Consider the following 16,368-nt stretch of genomic DNA (forward strand, 5'->3'; position numbering starts at 1 on the left):
TGTTAAACCATTTTTATTGGTTTGTCTCACATGGCTGGAGAGGATCATCGTTCAGTACGGCTGTAGTTGCTCTTGACGTTTCACCGCCGGGTGGTCAAGGTTTTGCCACTTAAACTCATTCTCCACTCCCGAAATATCTCCTCACATATTTGTTTATGTCTGCTGGTCACTGCATGGTAAAAGCACAATCCTGTTTTTTTTTTTCTTCTCTATTTTTTTTTCTTTTAAAGTATCGAACGTGGTGCTGAACAAGCAGAGGAGTGTTTTTTATTGTAAATCAATACTGATCGATCGGCAGCCTGGGTGTTGAATATGGATCAATATCACACCAGGCTGTGGAGGAGATCTGATTTCAATTGGCAAGAGGAGCCCGCAGCAGGTTTCCATCAAGCGGTAATTCAAGACATGGGAACATAAGTCAGATGGATTGATATAGACTAGCCAGGACCTTTCTTGCCACTGAACCAGCACAAGGAAATTTCTGTCATATATCATTAACGCAGTTCGGGCAGGCTGTAAAAAAAAAAAAAAAAAAGAAGGGGCGCAGAGTACCTCACTGACCCTTAATGCAATGTTGGTCAAACACTGAATACATACTCCATTATTAGCATGAGACTCGTATTAGTCTACAGAGAAACATCAAAATGAAAAGAAGCCCAAGCAACTCATCTGCTAAAATAGATGATGAGTCTGTGCTGTCACACACACACACACACACACACACACACACACACACACAAACACACACACCACAGTGTGGTCATGTTCTGTGTAACTTCTGGTACTGATTATGCAGAGGTCAGCCTGAGATTCATACTGTAAGCTGTTATTAATTTACTAAACAAATGTCTTGGAGAAATCTGGTGAATGGTGGAATATTTTCATTGGACGCTTCATATACTTGATCTTTATTAAAGCCACATATTTTTATTTAAGCACCTGAGGAAAATACATTATATAATTTAACAGCATACAAATGTCTCCAAAGTGCATTGAGGATGTGTATATGGTAAAAAGCAGGTCAGTTCGTACATTCATCACTTGTTTGTGATTGCCGGACAGAGGGGCACTGTTCCAAATGACAGCATTGTAAAACAATAAAAACAGAGCTATAGTTAGAAATAACTTGTCACTTTTAATAAATGACACTGGTTCAGGGCTCTTTCTCAGGGGCTTCTCCTCCGATACATCCCAGGCACCCCTGGGGCCAACAGAGCAGCCAGCAGACCAGCTCGTTTCCCCGAGGTAACTGATGACCCTATCCCTGAATTCTCCCATCTTTGTCCTGTGACCTCACACCAGCGGGAGCAGGACCATGTCCGATGAAATCCTCAGACTGCTTCCCATCCTAATCTTGCCCGTGTCACACTACAAATTGCTACATTCAGAAAATGGAAATAGATTGAGGTGGAGATGGAGGGAGGGACTGACGGAGGTAGGGAAAAAAGGAGGGATGGGAGGAGAGAGGGGGAGTGGAGGAGTGTGCATCGACAACCAGTCCCCGAAGAAAAATACTTGAGGAAAGAACGACTCGGGAGATCCCGACAAGGAATCACATCTCAGCGAACATATTGATCTGATTTACAAAACCTCCACTCTAATGCGAAACAAATGGCGTGGGCGTGAACTGGTACTTAACCATAAAACCCCAGCATTACTCCGTCTCCGATGAAATACCACATATATCCCTCACCAGGGCCTAATGTGCTGTTTTACGGCCAGATACGACTGAGGTTGACCCAACAGTTTGTTTGACAATTAGGGGGAACCTAATAAGGATTGAATGGGAGTGAGAACATGCCAAGAGAAAGAAAGGAGACCCTTTTTCAAAAGAAAAAATGGCTGAAAAAACACTGGTCTGAGTGACCTAAATGTGATTCACAGAATCGGGAGCTGTTTGAAAAAGCTCTTGCGTCATTAATGCTTTAAGAAACCAAACAACATCTTCAAAACAGCTACGGAGTTTAATTATAAAGGAGAGCTGTTAAATATTTGAGGAAGAGTAGCATGTTTTATTTAGTTTAGATTTAATTTCAATAATGTAAGATTTTCACTGTGTGGTTGCATTGCAGCAGTGTGAAGTGAATAAATCTTAATAGATTGTTTTCTTTCATAATATCAAAATAAATCACTAGCGCTGTTGCACAGCCGGGTTTAAACCACATTAAAATCCACATTCGCCGACTCGCTCTGGCAAGTCGGTGAATGCAACTGAAGACAGCAAACTTTAGCAACACATAAAAAAGACATACCAAAAAAACAAAAAAATCTGATAACCTTTTCTCTTGTCTCTTCAGCATGCATGCGTATGTGTGTGCGTATGTGCGTGCGTATTCGTGTGTGTGTGTGCGTGTGTGTTCATATATATACAAGGGCCAGTGTTGCTCTTGGCCCAGCATTCATCCCATCACCCCAGCTCTGGCCTTGTTTCTGTCAGCAGTGAACCAGGGGAGTAAAGAGTGCAGGGGGAGAGGGAGAGGAGAGGGAGAGGAGGTGGGGGGGAGCAAGAGACGGAGAGGAAGAGAGGGAAAGAGGGGAAGGGGTGTGGGGAGGGTGGGATGGGGGGGGGTGAAGGGGGGGAGGGGTTGTCTCCACGGACAGATGGACTGCTCTTTCTCAACACATGTGGAACCATGTTTCGTCTTTCACTGCCGTCAAGCTGGAGCCGAATCCGTCGCTCTGTTGGCCCGCGCCACTCTTTCGCATTGCACACCTCTCTCTTTAGCACACTGTGCGCGCACACACGCGCAAACACACAAAACATACATATCCTTATACATGCACGCTCGCACACACTCTCACGCGCGCGCGCACACACACACACACACACACACACCACACAACATCTCCTTCTTTCTCTGCACACATGTTAAAGTCATCACCCCTGCTCAGCGCTAGTAAAACACAACACCCCCGGCTTCTCTGCTGTTGTCAAGTCTTGCCATTAGCTGATGCCACTGGGGAATCCTACCCTAGTGAGGTGGGTCTCCCTTGGGAGCGCCAGGCACCACGTTACGTTCAGCCGCCACTCATGTGAACCCAAACATGAGAGCATAATTTGGAAAATATCATTTATACTGTGCGTCTTTGTACGTGTCTTGACATTTACAAACTGCGATAAAACCGACATGAGGGAGGAGGGAATAGAAAACAGGGCGAGAATAATTTGAGGTAATGTTTTGCTTAGTGAACAGTATTACCCAATCCTGGATGTTGGAGCACTGGGAAGGAGGTTCTGGCTCCGGGGCTGCAGAGAGGGTCTGGGTTTCATTTTTCGGCAAGTGCAAGCCAACGGAGAGCTGCCAAGTACAGCTTTCGCTCTCAACACTTCCTGCTCTTCCTACTCTGGCTCAGGAGGAGACAGGCTTCACTCAAACATCACGTCGGCCCAGGCAGGGGTGGCCGGTTTATTCTCCCGTTTCTCAATGGGTGTCAAAAACTCACATCTGTCACATGAATTAGACCGAAAACAGCCATAAATAAAATACTAAGATGGAAATACTTAACACAAGGTATGTGTGTGTGTGTGTGTGTGTCTGTGTACATGTACGGGTGTGAGTGTGTTGCATTTCCTATACAAGGCAACTGCCTTAATCGACTTCACTGCAAAGTCTCAAAACGACAAGCAGTGCGAGCCCAGGAAAACGCAAAAGATCCAGAAGGGACACCTGCAGCAATCAGCTCTCAATTACAACAACAGAACATTATTGTGACCCTTCAGCTGCATCGTTCCTACATTCCCGCTTACGGATGGTGGGAGCACAGTGGTAGATTAACGCTACCTGCCGTGTGCCATCTTAATTGCCCCGCTGCAGATGCAGTGAAAACATGTCATTTAGGTATTTCATAAACAGACTTCTGTTTTGCAGGTTATCAAGACAGTGACTCGCAGAAAACACGCCCTCTTTTCCAATGCTGATGTGCAATTAAAATGGTTTTAGAAATCCTCTTTGACAGTCCAGGGCTTAGCCAAAAATGTAAATGACATTAAAGGAGACAATGAATTTAATTTTGTTTAATGTCCCCTTTCGCTGATTCTCATTTACATCACATTTCCACATAAAGGGCTGACCTTATAAATACTGGCATTTGTTCAGCTTTTGGAGGTAATCACGGTTTTGCAAAAACCAGATGGGAGCACACAAATTTTCCGATTTGTTTCTTAGAAGGCAGGGGAAACCACATGTGAGACATTTTAAGGCTGCCGTCTTTTGTTTCTGGTAAACAACTCGACAACAAGTCAAGTGCACTCTGGGAAATGACCTCGTAGGTGTTCCATAAATGAACGATAACGCAAAGTCATTTAGAAAATACAGGCTTACTAATGAGGGACATAACGGAAAGCTAAGCAAAATTTACATTAGGCCAAAATTTAATTGCATTAACACACAAACAGGTGCAGTGAGGCCTTTATAAATGAGCTAAATGAATAAAAGCCCCCCACAGCACAACCATGTGTGCTGACCAAAAAAAGAGACAAGGGAAAAAATAAGGGGAAAAACAAGTCAATGTCATGAATTATTCAGTGGCTGGGCTGCACTCCAAAGGTCAGCGCCCTTTGACCTTTGTGACAGGAAGTGAAAGGGAGTGCCGTAGCTGCTGGAATAAATGGAGCTGACACGTTTAGCTCTGGTCCACAATCCGTCTCTGAATGGCCGTGTAAATTGACACAGGATGTTAAGCTGTATGAACATACATTAAATTCAAAATTCATGTATGGGCAGCATGCACACTGATAGCACACACTCTCTCTCTTGCAGGTCTCCTTGCATAAATTGCTGCTGCTTCTCAGTGTAAGGTGCGACCTCTGAACCCTGACACGCACAATGAGTCATTTTCTCTCCTCTTTCAACAACATATGCTTTCTTATTACAAATCCATGTGTAAGCCTGAACAATGTATCTTATCTTTCACACACGAGAAGACAAAGTCAATATGTAAGAGAGTGAAGACAGATACCAGACCAGAAGAGTCATCACAAATTGAATTATGTTTGGCTGCACACTATGTAAACTGTAAATGGGGAAACCATCTAATCAGATATTGGGCACCTCATCACTATAACTCTGAGGACTCAAATTACAATCTGGGGAAAAACACACACACACACACACACACACACACACACACACACACACACACACACACACTCTCTTACTTTAAGGCAACATTAGCTAAAAGATGTGACATCTAAATTCCTGCTGGTTTCATAGAGAAGAGATAAAATAATAACTAATTGCACAGTGCTGCGGTCATAGCAATAGTGATATAATTAGTCACTGGATGAAATCAATGTCTTTCTTGTTTTATGCAAGAGCCAACAGAGTCTCGTATTTTCATTCCCTGATTTGATGTGTGAAGAAGAAAAAAATGCATGCTCACATTATTGAAAGACAATAGACTTTTCTTTTACACAGCAAAAGATGGGCAGGCTTTCCCAAAAGATGTTGAAATTTGTGTCGACACACATATAAACACACACAAATGCTGCAAAAATGAGGCCTTTCTTCATCCAAAAATGAATATAAATAATGCAATGGCATCAAATATAAGTGTTGAAATATTTAAAGACCAAGCAGTGCTGAAACTTTGTGACAGCTGTTGGGCCTATATCTAACCAACTTTTTTTTTTTTTTTTTTTTTTTTAAGAGAATCCTTCCTCTTCAAAAATCTGAGTGAAAATCTGTATCAAAACTCTGAGAGAAAATAGGGTAAACAGATGTCTGGCTTGACCGCAGGAAAATAGGACACATTTGGAATGATAAGTTTCCCAAACTCCGTTGGATATGCCAGATCCATGGGAACGCCAGTTAATGTCTTGCTAGATGCCAGCTAGCTGTGTGCGCTTTCCCCTCATACCATCTGGGAAAATGTTACAGCGAATGAACGCCATCAATGATTCACTCCAAATCTGTTTCTTAAGGTTCGGCCATGCTACTGTTTCTCTAGGAAATGTGGCAGTACTAGCTGGTTTTCATACTGTAATTGTAGACAGATGAGACATGCCTGATTCAACAATCAAACCTCTCCTCTAGGTTTATGTCACTCAACTATGTTCTACTCAATTGGAAATAATCAGTTTCTGCCAGCAGCAACCGCAGCACAGGTGCCTCTAATGATGTGCATGAGAAAATGACAGATGTAACAGAAACGGCTGTAAAACATGGAGGCTTTAACTAAAAGCTTACCCATATGCACAGCGAGAATAGTCAAGTAATTGCAGTAAATAGTTGTACGTAGTAAGCTTACAGTGTGTGCTGGTCATATCAGTAACTCTTGCTAAACCCTGCAACCTTTCACAACCGGCTCTCTCTGCAAGCCTCCTTCAGTCACTGGGAACCTGTGTGGGTCTGTTAGGGTGAGCTGACGGGCTCATAGTTACGACATGGAGACAATGGGAGGGTCTAATGAGGAACATATGCTTTTGTGTTTCAACAGAGCCGCTCATTGTGCAAGGAAAGGGATACTCCACTCCTATTCAGACTTGTCACAATGAAAATCTGAGCCCTCCCTGAGCCAGTTGAGCTTACAATATCCATCCGCTTCTTTTTTTCCCCTGCTCTTTTTTTTCCCACCCCTCTTCTTGACTTTAATTCTCTATGCATTCATTTTGCTTATTGTACTTATGTTACATGTTTTGTCCCGCAGATTGAAGAACAATGGTGTGCGAAACTCTAAGCAGTAAAAGGCAGCAGAGCAACACAAAGCAAACATGAGAGCAGCGGAAATTAGACAAAGTACACATCTCAAGTTATATGTTAATGTGCTCGCTATCATCCTGTCCCGAACAAATGCACCTGACTAAAAAAATGAAGTAATCCACTTAGTAACAGATAGAGCAAAAAAAAAAAAAAAAAAAAGAAGAAGAAGATATATCCTTATATTGTCTTAAACGCCTCAGTACTTTTTCCCCTTTATGATTCACGGTGACTGTCAAAAGAAATACAAACAGTCCTCCAGAGCATGACCAACAGCATAAACACGTACATAAGCAGCGTACGTGTGCGTATGTGCACGCATGTGGGTGTCTGTCAGTCTGTCTGTCTGTGTGTTTGTGTCTTCGTCTGTGTGTGTGTCCGTGTGCAACTACGTGTGTGTCTATGTGCGTTGAGTTCAGACAGCAGTAGCTCTGGTAATCCATCCAGGCTCCCAGGGCAGCCAGCTCCTACTTCCTGATGCATGAGAAGCCGCTGGAGTGGAGTGGCGGCAACAACTGCTCAGCCCTATTTGATTACTAATAAGAGAGTTGTCCCCTCTGTCAGATACCAGGCATTCTCCACTAAGCAAACAGTGATTCCGGCTAGTCAAACATTAGCATTGCTGTCTCTCCCCACTACGTGGTGAGAGTTACATTGAGATCGACGCTGAAAATACACCCCCTGCCTCACCCCCATATCCACCCCCTCCTCATCCAACTGCCTAAACATATTCAGCGAGAGGTGATTGAGGAGACCAGAATGTATAGTTACACAGTATGTGACAAATGTCAGCGCCTAAAAGAAGGGCATTTTATTCTCCCTGTTTTTAGAATATGATGAAAATACTATCAATCTGGCATCTCTAACCTCCCCGAAGGTTCAGAACAAAACAGCCGGCGTAAAATGTTTATCCCCTCTGAAACGAAACTTTAACAACATCTAGCTCACAGCTAACTTGAGAGAAGGAAACAGTCAATGAAAAACAACTATTGACAGTGTAAGCATCACCGCCGTAAACAAAGAAGGGAAGCCAGCCAAATAAACGTGAAGTTGCCTAAGCTAATTAGCAGTATTCCCAGCATGATCCTCTGGTGATTGAACCACCTGTGATTGAACAAACCCTATCCAGGTGGTGACCGCCCCTCAGAGCACAGGTACCTGGGAAAGACGCCCCTCAGCCGCTCACACAGAATCACCCACAGTTCCCACACTGTGGGCTATAAGGTGCAAGTCAGCCCAACTGGGCAGTCTAGCACACCAGGAGGGAACTCAATTGTTCATTGGCTCACACATTTGCTTGCTCATCCAATCACTTATTTGAATGCTCACATGTTCACGCACTCACTCATTCACTTGCTCACTCATTCACTTGCTCTCACAAAACACAGAATAAAAAAAAGCTGCAAGCAAAGTAGGCCTACCTGTCAATGATCACAGGGTCTGATGGAGTCTCGTTCCTGTTTCCACAGCTTTTCTTGTCACAGCATCGGCTGGGAACATAGACAGTGCATGTCAGACACAACATTTTTTTTTTTTTTAAATACAGTAAAAAATAGTAATTAACACACAAATGCACATATATTTATTTACCACCATGTAGCTGTTTTTGATATTGCAAAAAGAAAAAAGAAAAATGCCATGAGATTTCCTCCCAATCTATCCGTTCCATTGATGCTGATTGCTGATAAAAATGGTGAAAACAACATGTTGTGTTGTTTGGCTTAGTGTTGGAGGGGAGGGGAGTGGGGATTGGGCCAGGAGGCAGGGGAGTCACTTTTCACAGCTTCAGCTTTTGTTTACCTCTAATTGCCAAGCTGCTATTTCTGAGGGAGATGCAAGGTGCCACCCTCAACCAATATTTCTGCGGGGCATTTATCAATTATGGCCTCAAAAGCACTAATCTATCTCCCACCACATGTTTCAACCAACTCCTCCCTAAGCCTATAGCTAGCTGCCTCCACTTCTTTGATTGGGACTTGAATCAAAACTGCAAAAATAAACAAACACATCATCCCAGTCTCCATTTGAAATGAAAACATAAACGTAGGTGAACATGATTCATTAATGCCATACAGCAAATAAAGAAAAAAAAAATAAAGACTTTGTAAAAAAAAAAAAAAAAAGATTGTTAGTCAACCACATATTATTCAAATATGTCTGATTTGCATGACTTTGTAGTAGTAATAACAGAGATGAGTTTTATAAATAAGTGCTGCAAATATTAGAGTAATAAGATAATTCTAAGAATAGTGTTTGATAAGACTGAATAAAAGAAAATTGTCAGGCAATTATTATTATTATGAAGTGCTGCTATAATGTATGTCCTCTCATCTGATAATAGGCAGTAGTTCAAGTAGTTCTTTATTCTACAGCAAAATGCACTTCCCCTGTGACAAAAAAAAATATTACCTCTAGAGCTCGGGCATATTCAACGTGTCACAAATAAGTGATGGATGCATGTATAAATTGAGCGTGAGTGATGAGTTTATGCATGGAAAAAGACAAATCATTCTCAGCTCTCATGCTGCACTTGCTCCCAACCAGTAACTTGAACAATGCACCGGTGCAACAAAGGAGAGGTTAACCGACAGTATCCGAATTCAATGTTCACAAAGCTCATGCTGAGCTCAACAATAACAACAAAAGACGTTTTTCCTTTTAGTATCAATGACACCGTTGAATAGCAGCGGAATATGAGAGGTTGAGATTTATGTGGTTAAATGACGCTAAAAGGCTGGCTGATCACTGATGACAGGTGGGATCAACCGAGAACTGACTCAGTGCAGAAAGGGAAAAAAAAGCTGATAGATATCATGACATATCTATGCATAACTTAATAGATAACACATTGTGTCTTGCGGGCCTACATGGTGGCATGGGGTTTTGTGAAGAAAAAAAAAATTAAATGGCACATGTGTTCTTATGTCATTGATTGTTTATGATACAGCCAATTGGTCTTTCCTAAAATTAAAAAAAAAAGTGTGCTGTCATGATATTTGAGCATTTTCACTGTGATGTCCATGGCATGATCATTCATATCAAAGTTGTTTTATATGATATCAGAGTTTGAAATAATAGCAGCCCCTTTTCTGTGGTTACTGGAGGACTTTTACTACAGGAGAGTCCACTAAGTTTGCACTGTGCTGCAGCATATCATGAGTGCCAAAACTCATTGAGGGAAGAGAATGACTTTTTGCCTGTATGTGCAAAATGGATGCAGACAAAAATAATGCTTACCTGCACATAATTTCATGAGTAAGAAGAACTCTGCACATTTCAGGATTCTTGTCTTGGCCTTCATAAACTATCGCCTTTGAGAGACAATCAGATGGAAATAAAGTGTTTAATCCACATGAGGAAACACAGTCATCCCTTACTCACGTATCATTCTTAGAAATTGAAAATGAAAGAACCACAGGCAGTTACACTAACATGCCTGCTATTTCTCCACATTTGTGTTAAATAGAATACACTGAGGCATGAACACTCATGATAGTAGTTCAATACGATGTGTTCATTAAGTACAAAAGGCTATGCAATAAATACAGCAAAAATAATAACTGCAATCATCCCATTGTAGTATGAATAATATTACCAGCATCACTATCACTAACAATGCAACAATATCAACTACCACGACTACTTCTGCTACTATTGCCACTACTACCACCAATAATAATAATGATATTAATAGTAACAATAATTATCACAGCAATAATAACAATAATAATTATTATTTTCTCATAGGTAAATAATATCCAGTAGTTCTCTCTCACATATAAGCAGAGGGGGAGAGAGAAAGAGAGAGAGAGAGAGAGAGAGAGAGAGAGAAAGAGAGGGAGAGATTTTCATGAGGAGAGATCCAATAGAAGTGTCATCAATATGCTTATAATCTGGGGATATTTGGGGGAAAGTGTTAATGGGCAATCTGTTGTTTATTTTGAGCCGCTAACAATGATCTTTCTGTGGATAAAAAGCGGTGTCTGGCGGTACGGTTGAGTAATTTTTGAGCATTGGCTGAAACAGATGGCGTGGAGCTATCAGTTCTGCCGCTCTTCTCTCCCTCCCTCGATCCCTCCCTCCTTCTTCCTATTCTAAGGATAGACACTTTACTCCCTCGTACTGAACCGGCACCAAGTGTAAAAACAAGCAAAACACTTCATTATAAATAGAACATTTCGAAAACAAAAATAATAATAAAAAAAAAAATGTGTGTGTGTGTGTGTTCATATATATATACATCGCACTTTTTTTCTTTCTTTTATTTTTCCCTTTTGTTGTCATCCATAAATTTTTGCATGCAAGTCCATAGAGAGTGTGACTTTTAAAAAAGTGACATATATGAACCAGGTCGCATCGTGTTCTCGCTGTGAAAAGCTGTCCTGCTTGACCTGATGTATCTTTTTTTGCGGGGCACCAGGCGATTATCTATATTGGTTTGATTTATGTCGCTATTTGCAGCTGTAGAAACAGAAATCCATAAATTGCTTGTTCTGCGTCATTGACTCGGATCATTCGCACAGGAATGTTCTCTGTGACCAGTGGCCCAGGCTGCACGGCTCTATTCAGATGGCTCAGCCTTAACCCTCCGTTTCATACCCAAAACACACGTGAAAAGCCAAAACAAGGCTGCCGTATTTTATTTAACCAATTGTAATTGGGTCTGTTGATCTGTGCGCTGGGTTAAAATGTGCACAAGGCGTCCTAACACAAGTGTGAGCTGTGAGCGTCAGGCTGCAGGTTAAGTCACTCTCAAAATTGTGCCTGTTTGGAGGGGAGTGAAACGAACCTTTGAAAAAATATTAATATTTATAATTCTAAATATCCAGGTTGTGCAAATAATAAAAATGCAATTTAGAGTGGTGCCTCTGATACTATGCAGGAGAGTCAAGACCACGGTTTAAAATTTAATGTGGACAAACTAAGCCTAAAGAATTGGGCTAACCCTCTGCAGGGTAAAAAAAAAAAAAAAAAAAAAAGGACTTTTAGGGTCTTGCAATATGATATAGTCAAACGTAAACAGTCAAAATGGAAGCTGTCTCTTCCTGTTACAGCAGTAATTTGATTTTATTTGTAGCACGAGTGAATTTGGTAAGCACGTTTGGAAAGCGTGTGGTATTTCAAGGGGTGACAATTTGCACGGCGTGTTAAGATGTGCACAAGTGGACTGGAGATGTGAGCAGGGCTGGACTGGGCTGCATGAAAACAAGTGTAACAGCAGCTTACCTGCTTCGTCATCGAATCGATTAACCGTATGTAAAGATCCTGTTCTGTTCTGACGCCTGGGGAGAAAAAAAAAACAACAAGACTTGTTAGGATGTGAATTTTTAGAAACTGTTCTTGATATAAGGAAAAAGAAAAAAAAATAATAACATATAATAATAAGAGAAGGACAAAAGTCCAAAGAGTTTATATTGTTAAGTGTAGCAGTATGTCAGAAAACGTATTGAGAGTTGACAATCTTTTGAGACCAATCTAATTATTTATTGACTGTTAATATTGTTAGTATGTAATGACTATTTTATTATTAGTATTATTATTATTATTGTTGATGCTGTTGTTGTTGTTGTTATTATTATTGTTGTTGTTGCTGTATTTTATTTTAAGCATGCAGGTAAACTAATGTGTTATATGAGTATGTGTTTATGTTTGCAGAGTTATGATAATTACTCACCATTGCTGTACAATAACTGTAGTTTGTAATGAATCCCATTGTTAGTTTTTTCACTGTTTGGTTCCTGCAGGAGACAAGAGTTAGTGAAAATCAACATCCATAAAAAAAACTGTCCATTACTTTCATGTATCTGTGTGCTGGAGAGAGAGAGAAAAAAATCATAGTTTATGTGTAAAAGATAAAAGAATCAGTCTAAGTTCATAACAACCACAATGTCATCAACGAATTGAGATTTACAAAAAAAAAATCAATATTACACGTGACTCCCCCTCAGTAACCCACTGCCATTTCAAAGAACATAATTTCAATACATGTGAAGATTATGAACAGCGGTGCATGTATTCCTAAATACACGGCTTACTTTTTCTTTCTCCACAAAGTCCACAAAAGCTGTCCTTTCGATCTCCACGGGCTGACCCTGTCTGTCATACAGCGCCAGGACGAAATGGAAAAAATTGGATTTTCTGAGGTTGGAAGGAGGCTGCTTTTCATAATGTGCCCGTGCCAAGCCGACACCGCTGCGGGGAGAAAACAAGAGACCATCTCGGTTAAGTACCGGACACCGGGGATACTAGATGATGGAGAAGCTGATGAAAACATTGGAGATGCAGAAGCACGCTTGAGTACGGGGGAGATTTCTTGATTTGTCACAATAATGGGTAATCTGATGTAATGAAAGAATGGAAAGCCGAAGGGGGGGCATTTATTGGGAGACCGTAATTGATACAGAGTATTGAGGGGATTGAGGGGTCGATATGATGAGGAGGGAATGCGTGAGAAAAATCAGATGCTTTTGGCATGCGTACCTTTGGGCGGCTGTGTTTGCATCCACCACCCCAGCTGTGTGCATCCAGGAGCGGACCGAGTTCAGTCCACCCAGCGGTTCCTCCTTCATCGTCGTCCCACCCCGCGGTATAGTTTCCTGAATCCCAAACATTTAGGACAATTTGCGTGAAAAGAGCCTCCTGCGAAATTAGGGAAATAAACGTCCAAGCGTGTTATCCTTCAGGGTTTTTTTCACAGGATAAGTAGCGAGAGCCGATTCAGACTTGCGAGGGAAAACCCGGTCCACAGGTCTTGCCTCCCTCTTCAGTCCGTCCGATGTGAACAATTCTCAAAGTGCTGTACTTAGTTAGAGTGGTATCCACAGACTGGAAAAGTGAATTGTTCAATAGACAAGATTTTTTTTGTGGTGCTATTGTTCCTCTTTGTTTTTCTTTTTTTTTTTTCCTTTTTTTTTTTTTTTTTTTTTTTTTTCCTTTTTTTTTTTTTTGGCTATTCACAGAAAAATCGATGGCAGTTGTTTGTGTTTGTGGGTGATGCTGCTCTCAAAGTGCCCACATCCCTGAAGCACCGCATCCAAAACCTTCAGGACTTCTTGTTGAATAAAAAACCCACTCCTGAAAAGGTGCTGCTGCTTCTCCACAAGACAAACACAGGCAAAGGCTGATCACCAGTGGAGGTGTTCCTAGTACACAGGAGAGGTGGATAAGGGGCCCTTTCGCGTCGTGCAGGATGGATGGGAACATGCAAAACTAAGCCCTCTTTCCCCGAGGACTGAAATCTTTCCCGGGAGCCAAAACTCTAAACCCACGGGAGAGGCGCTGTCAGAATATGACGCTGAAGGGGCGTGGTTTTGACCATATATGGAGCTCTGACGCTTCCTGTCAAGCAGTGGCGCTCCACTATACGGGTACAGCCCCATAGTGCAGCAACCTGAGAACACTCACTCGCTCCACTTTTCCTCTTGCTTAGGCCCTATATGTGGTGAGTTTGATTTTTTTAATGATATGGAAAATTCAACGGGATGTAACCATCACACATAATCAGGAAAAAAAAAAAAGGGGGAAAAACAATAACTCAAAATTCTGAAATTGTCAAAGCTAATTATTTTAGTGGCCTAATGAATGCAAATTTTGTAATTGGTTTAATTATGTTGGTTTATATATATATATATATATATATATATATATATATATATATATATATATATATATATATATATATATTACTTCAAATATCTTTAATACTTTAATATGGCACAACACTGATATGTTGAAACAGTTTGTTCACTGTTGTAACGAAAGCATCTCTAACATACATAGGCCATAAATAATATTTCAGCAATAGTTGATCATGTTTGTTTTTTTCATAAAATTGACATATTTTTATTATTCTATTTTTTTCAACGCTAAGATGTGATGTTTTATTTTTTTATCAAAACTATATTTCAATAAAAACTGAGTTTAGATGTGGCAGGATTATAAATCAATTAATTTAAATTGACTTTTCGTTAGAAATTTTCAGCATAAGTTGATTTCCTTTTTCTGTGACGTGTGTGGCCAGGCAGGGAATTTCTCATCATATCTATAATTAGATTTTTACGATAATTTCACCAAAATTTTAAAATCAGACATATATTCTTAACCTCCATGTTATTAATGTCCAACCATATCAATCAGTTCGAGATGTCATTTCTTTAAAAGAAAAAAAAAAATCTGATCTTTTGACCTCTTTTTTATGGGCTAAAAATCAGAGCCACAGTGTCTCGTGACATTAAAAAAAAAAAAAAAAAACTTCAGGAAATCTATGGATTTGTGCCCTTCCTTATTTCATGCACGTCCTGTAAAATCAGTAATAATCAGAAACATCTTAATAATTTTTAAAGAGCCAACAGCCTACATGTCCGAATCTGTCCGAGAGGGGCAAGCAACCAATTCGGTTCATTAGTGGTGAAAAGGAGGAGAGGATGGAGGGAGAGAGGGGAGGGTGCGAGGAAGAGAGATGTGTGCTATATCCTGAGCAATCTATCTAGCTGGTGCTGAGGGTTAATAGCTGCTGCCAAAGATAAGTGAATTATAAGCTGTTGCTTTCACCTCTACAAAATCTATTGCCAAATTGCCTAGTCACAAAATGAGGGTGAGAAAATGTTATTTTTTTAACATTTAAGGGTACGTTCCAATTTGTGGGAAATATCAAGAAAGACTCACAAGGATGTCTCTTTGTTGATATTTTATCTTTTTTTCGCTCTTGGGTGAAACAAACCGAGACGTACATGTTGTAATTTTTTATCTGTTTTATCGAGATTGCAAATATCTTTTTTGCACAGAACTCACTACGGTTTTTGCACACAGTTTCAAGTCGTTTATTAGAACTTAACCCCTGATTACACGCACCAAGGCGATTTAAATCTGATTATCAAATTAGGAGACTTTGAGACAAATCCTCTTAGATCTGATACTGTTGACTGGAGAGGGAAAATGGATCTCCACACCCGTCACGTAGGTAACGATGCTGTCCTGAAAGGGAGTTTTAAACCGTATTTGACAACAAATGCAGCTGCCCCGCTATTTCAGAAGATATTAGAGGAAAATGAATGCAAATCTGTGTGCAGGAGCCATCTGGACGTGGAGAGAGGGAGTCAGCTGCTCCACACACTGAGGCGCGGAGCCTGAATCCGTCTCGGCTCATTCTGTGGGATCATCTGCGTGGTGGGCTTACACCGTGGAAAATGCGCTCTCCATCATTAGGTGAAATGTTAGTATCACACGTTCAAAATAAAGGAAATGTTGATCCCCTGTTTGTTTTAGGGAATGCATGCATGAAAACTTTGCACGGGCGTGGAATTAGGATATTAGTCACATTTTGCCAATTCTCACTTAAACCAGACCTGTGTTTCTCAACACGCAGAAGGTAAGTGGTGGTTGACAAGAAGTGAAACAATCGTAAACTATGCGTGCTCTCTGCATCTTGGCCGTGCGTTCAAAGCAGCCTTTATGCCGGTTTTAATGACCAGTTGAGGACACTGAGGCCTGCTATCTTATTCTTCTATTCAGCAGCCACAAAGACTGGACCCCCAAGATTTGGGCCTAAAACCGAACTCCTCAGGACGTGTGGCTCTCAATAAAAATGTACACGGTGACTTCCAAGACCTCCCGTCTCGACGGGACGAGCCTCCTCCGTATTGAGGGTGACGTCTTCTTTTTTGTGCGAATT

General features: G+C 40.9%; 1 protein-coding gene across 6 annotated transcripts in view; it reads right to left on the bottom strand.

The window, feature by feature from the left end:
• The window catches only part of LOC115372437 (transcription factor COE3), a 69,306-nt gene extending 55,997 nt beyond the window's left edge, over window positions 1-13,309 (bottom strand). For all 6 annotated transcript variants that reach the window (XM_030070331.1, XM_030070330.1, XM_030070328.1 and 3 more), the window contains exons 1-6: window positions 13,179-13,309; window positions 12,734-12,890; window positions 12,373-12,436; window positions 11,925-11,980; window positions 9,936-10,009; window positions 8,120-8,188 (exon numbers count right to left, since the gene is read on the bottom strand). In XM_030070331.1, coding sequence (XP_029926191.1) covers window positions 8,120-8,188; window positions 9,936-10,009; window positions 11,925-11,980; window positions 12,373-12,436; window positions 12,734-12,890; window positions 13,179-13,309 — 551 coding nt within the window. The remainder of the gene's footprint in view (window positions 1-8,119; window positions 8,189-9,935; window positions 10,010-11,924; window positions 11,981-12,372; window positions 12,437-12,733; window positions 12,891-13,178) is intronic.
• Window positions 13,310-16,368: the final 3,059 nt, after the last annotated feature.

Source organism: Myripristis murdjan, chromosome 15 (genome assembly GCF_902150065.1).
Source record: "Myripristis murdjan chromosome 15, fMyrMur1.1, whole genome shotgun sequence".
NCBI classification, from domain to species: domain Eukaryota; kingdom Metazoa; phylum Chordata; class Actinopteri; order Holocentriformes; family Holocentridae; genus Myripristis; species Myripristis murdjan.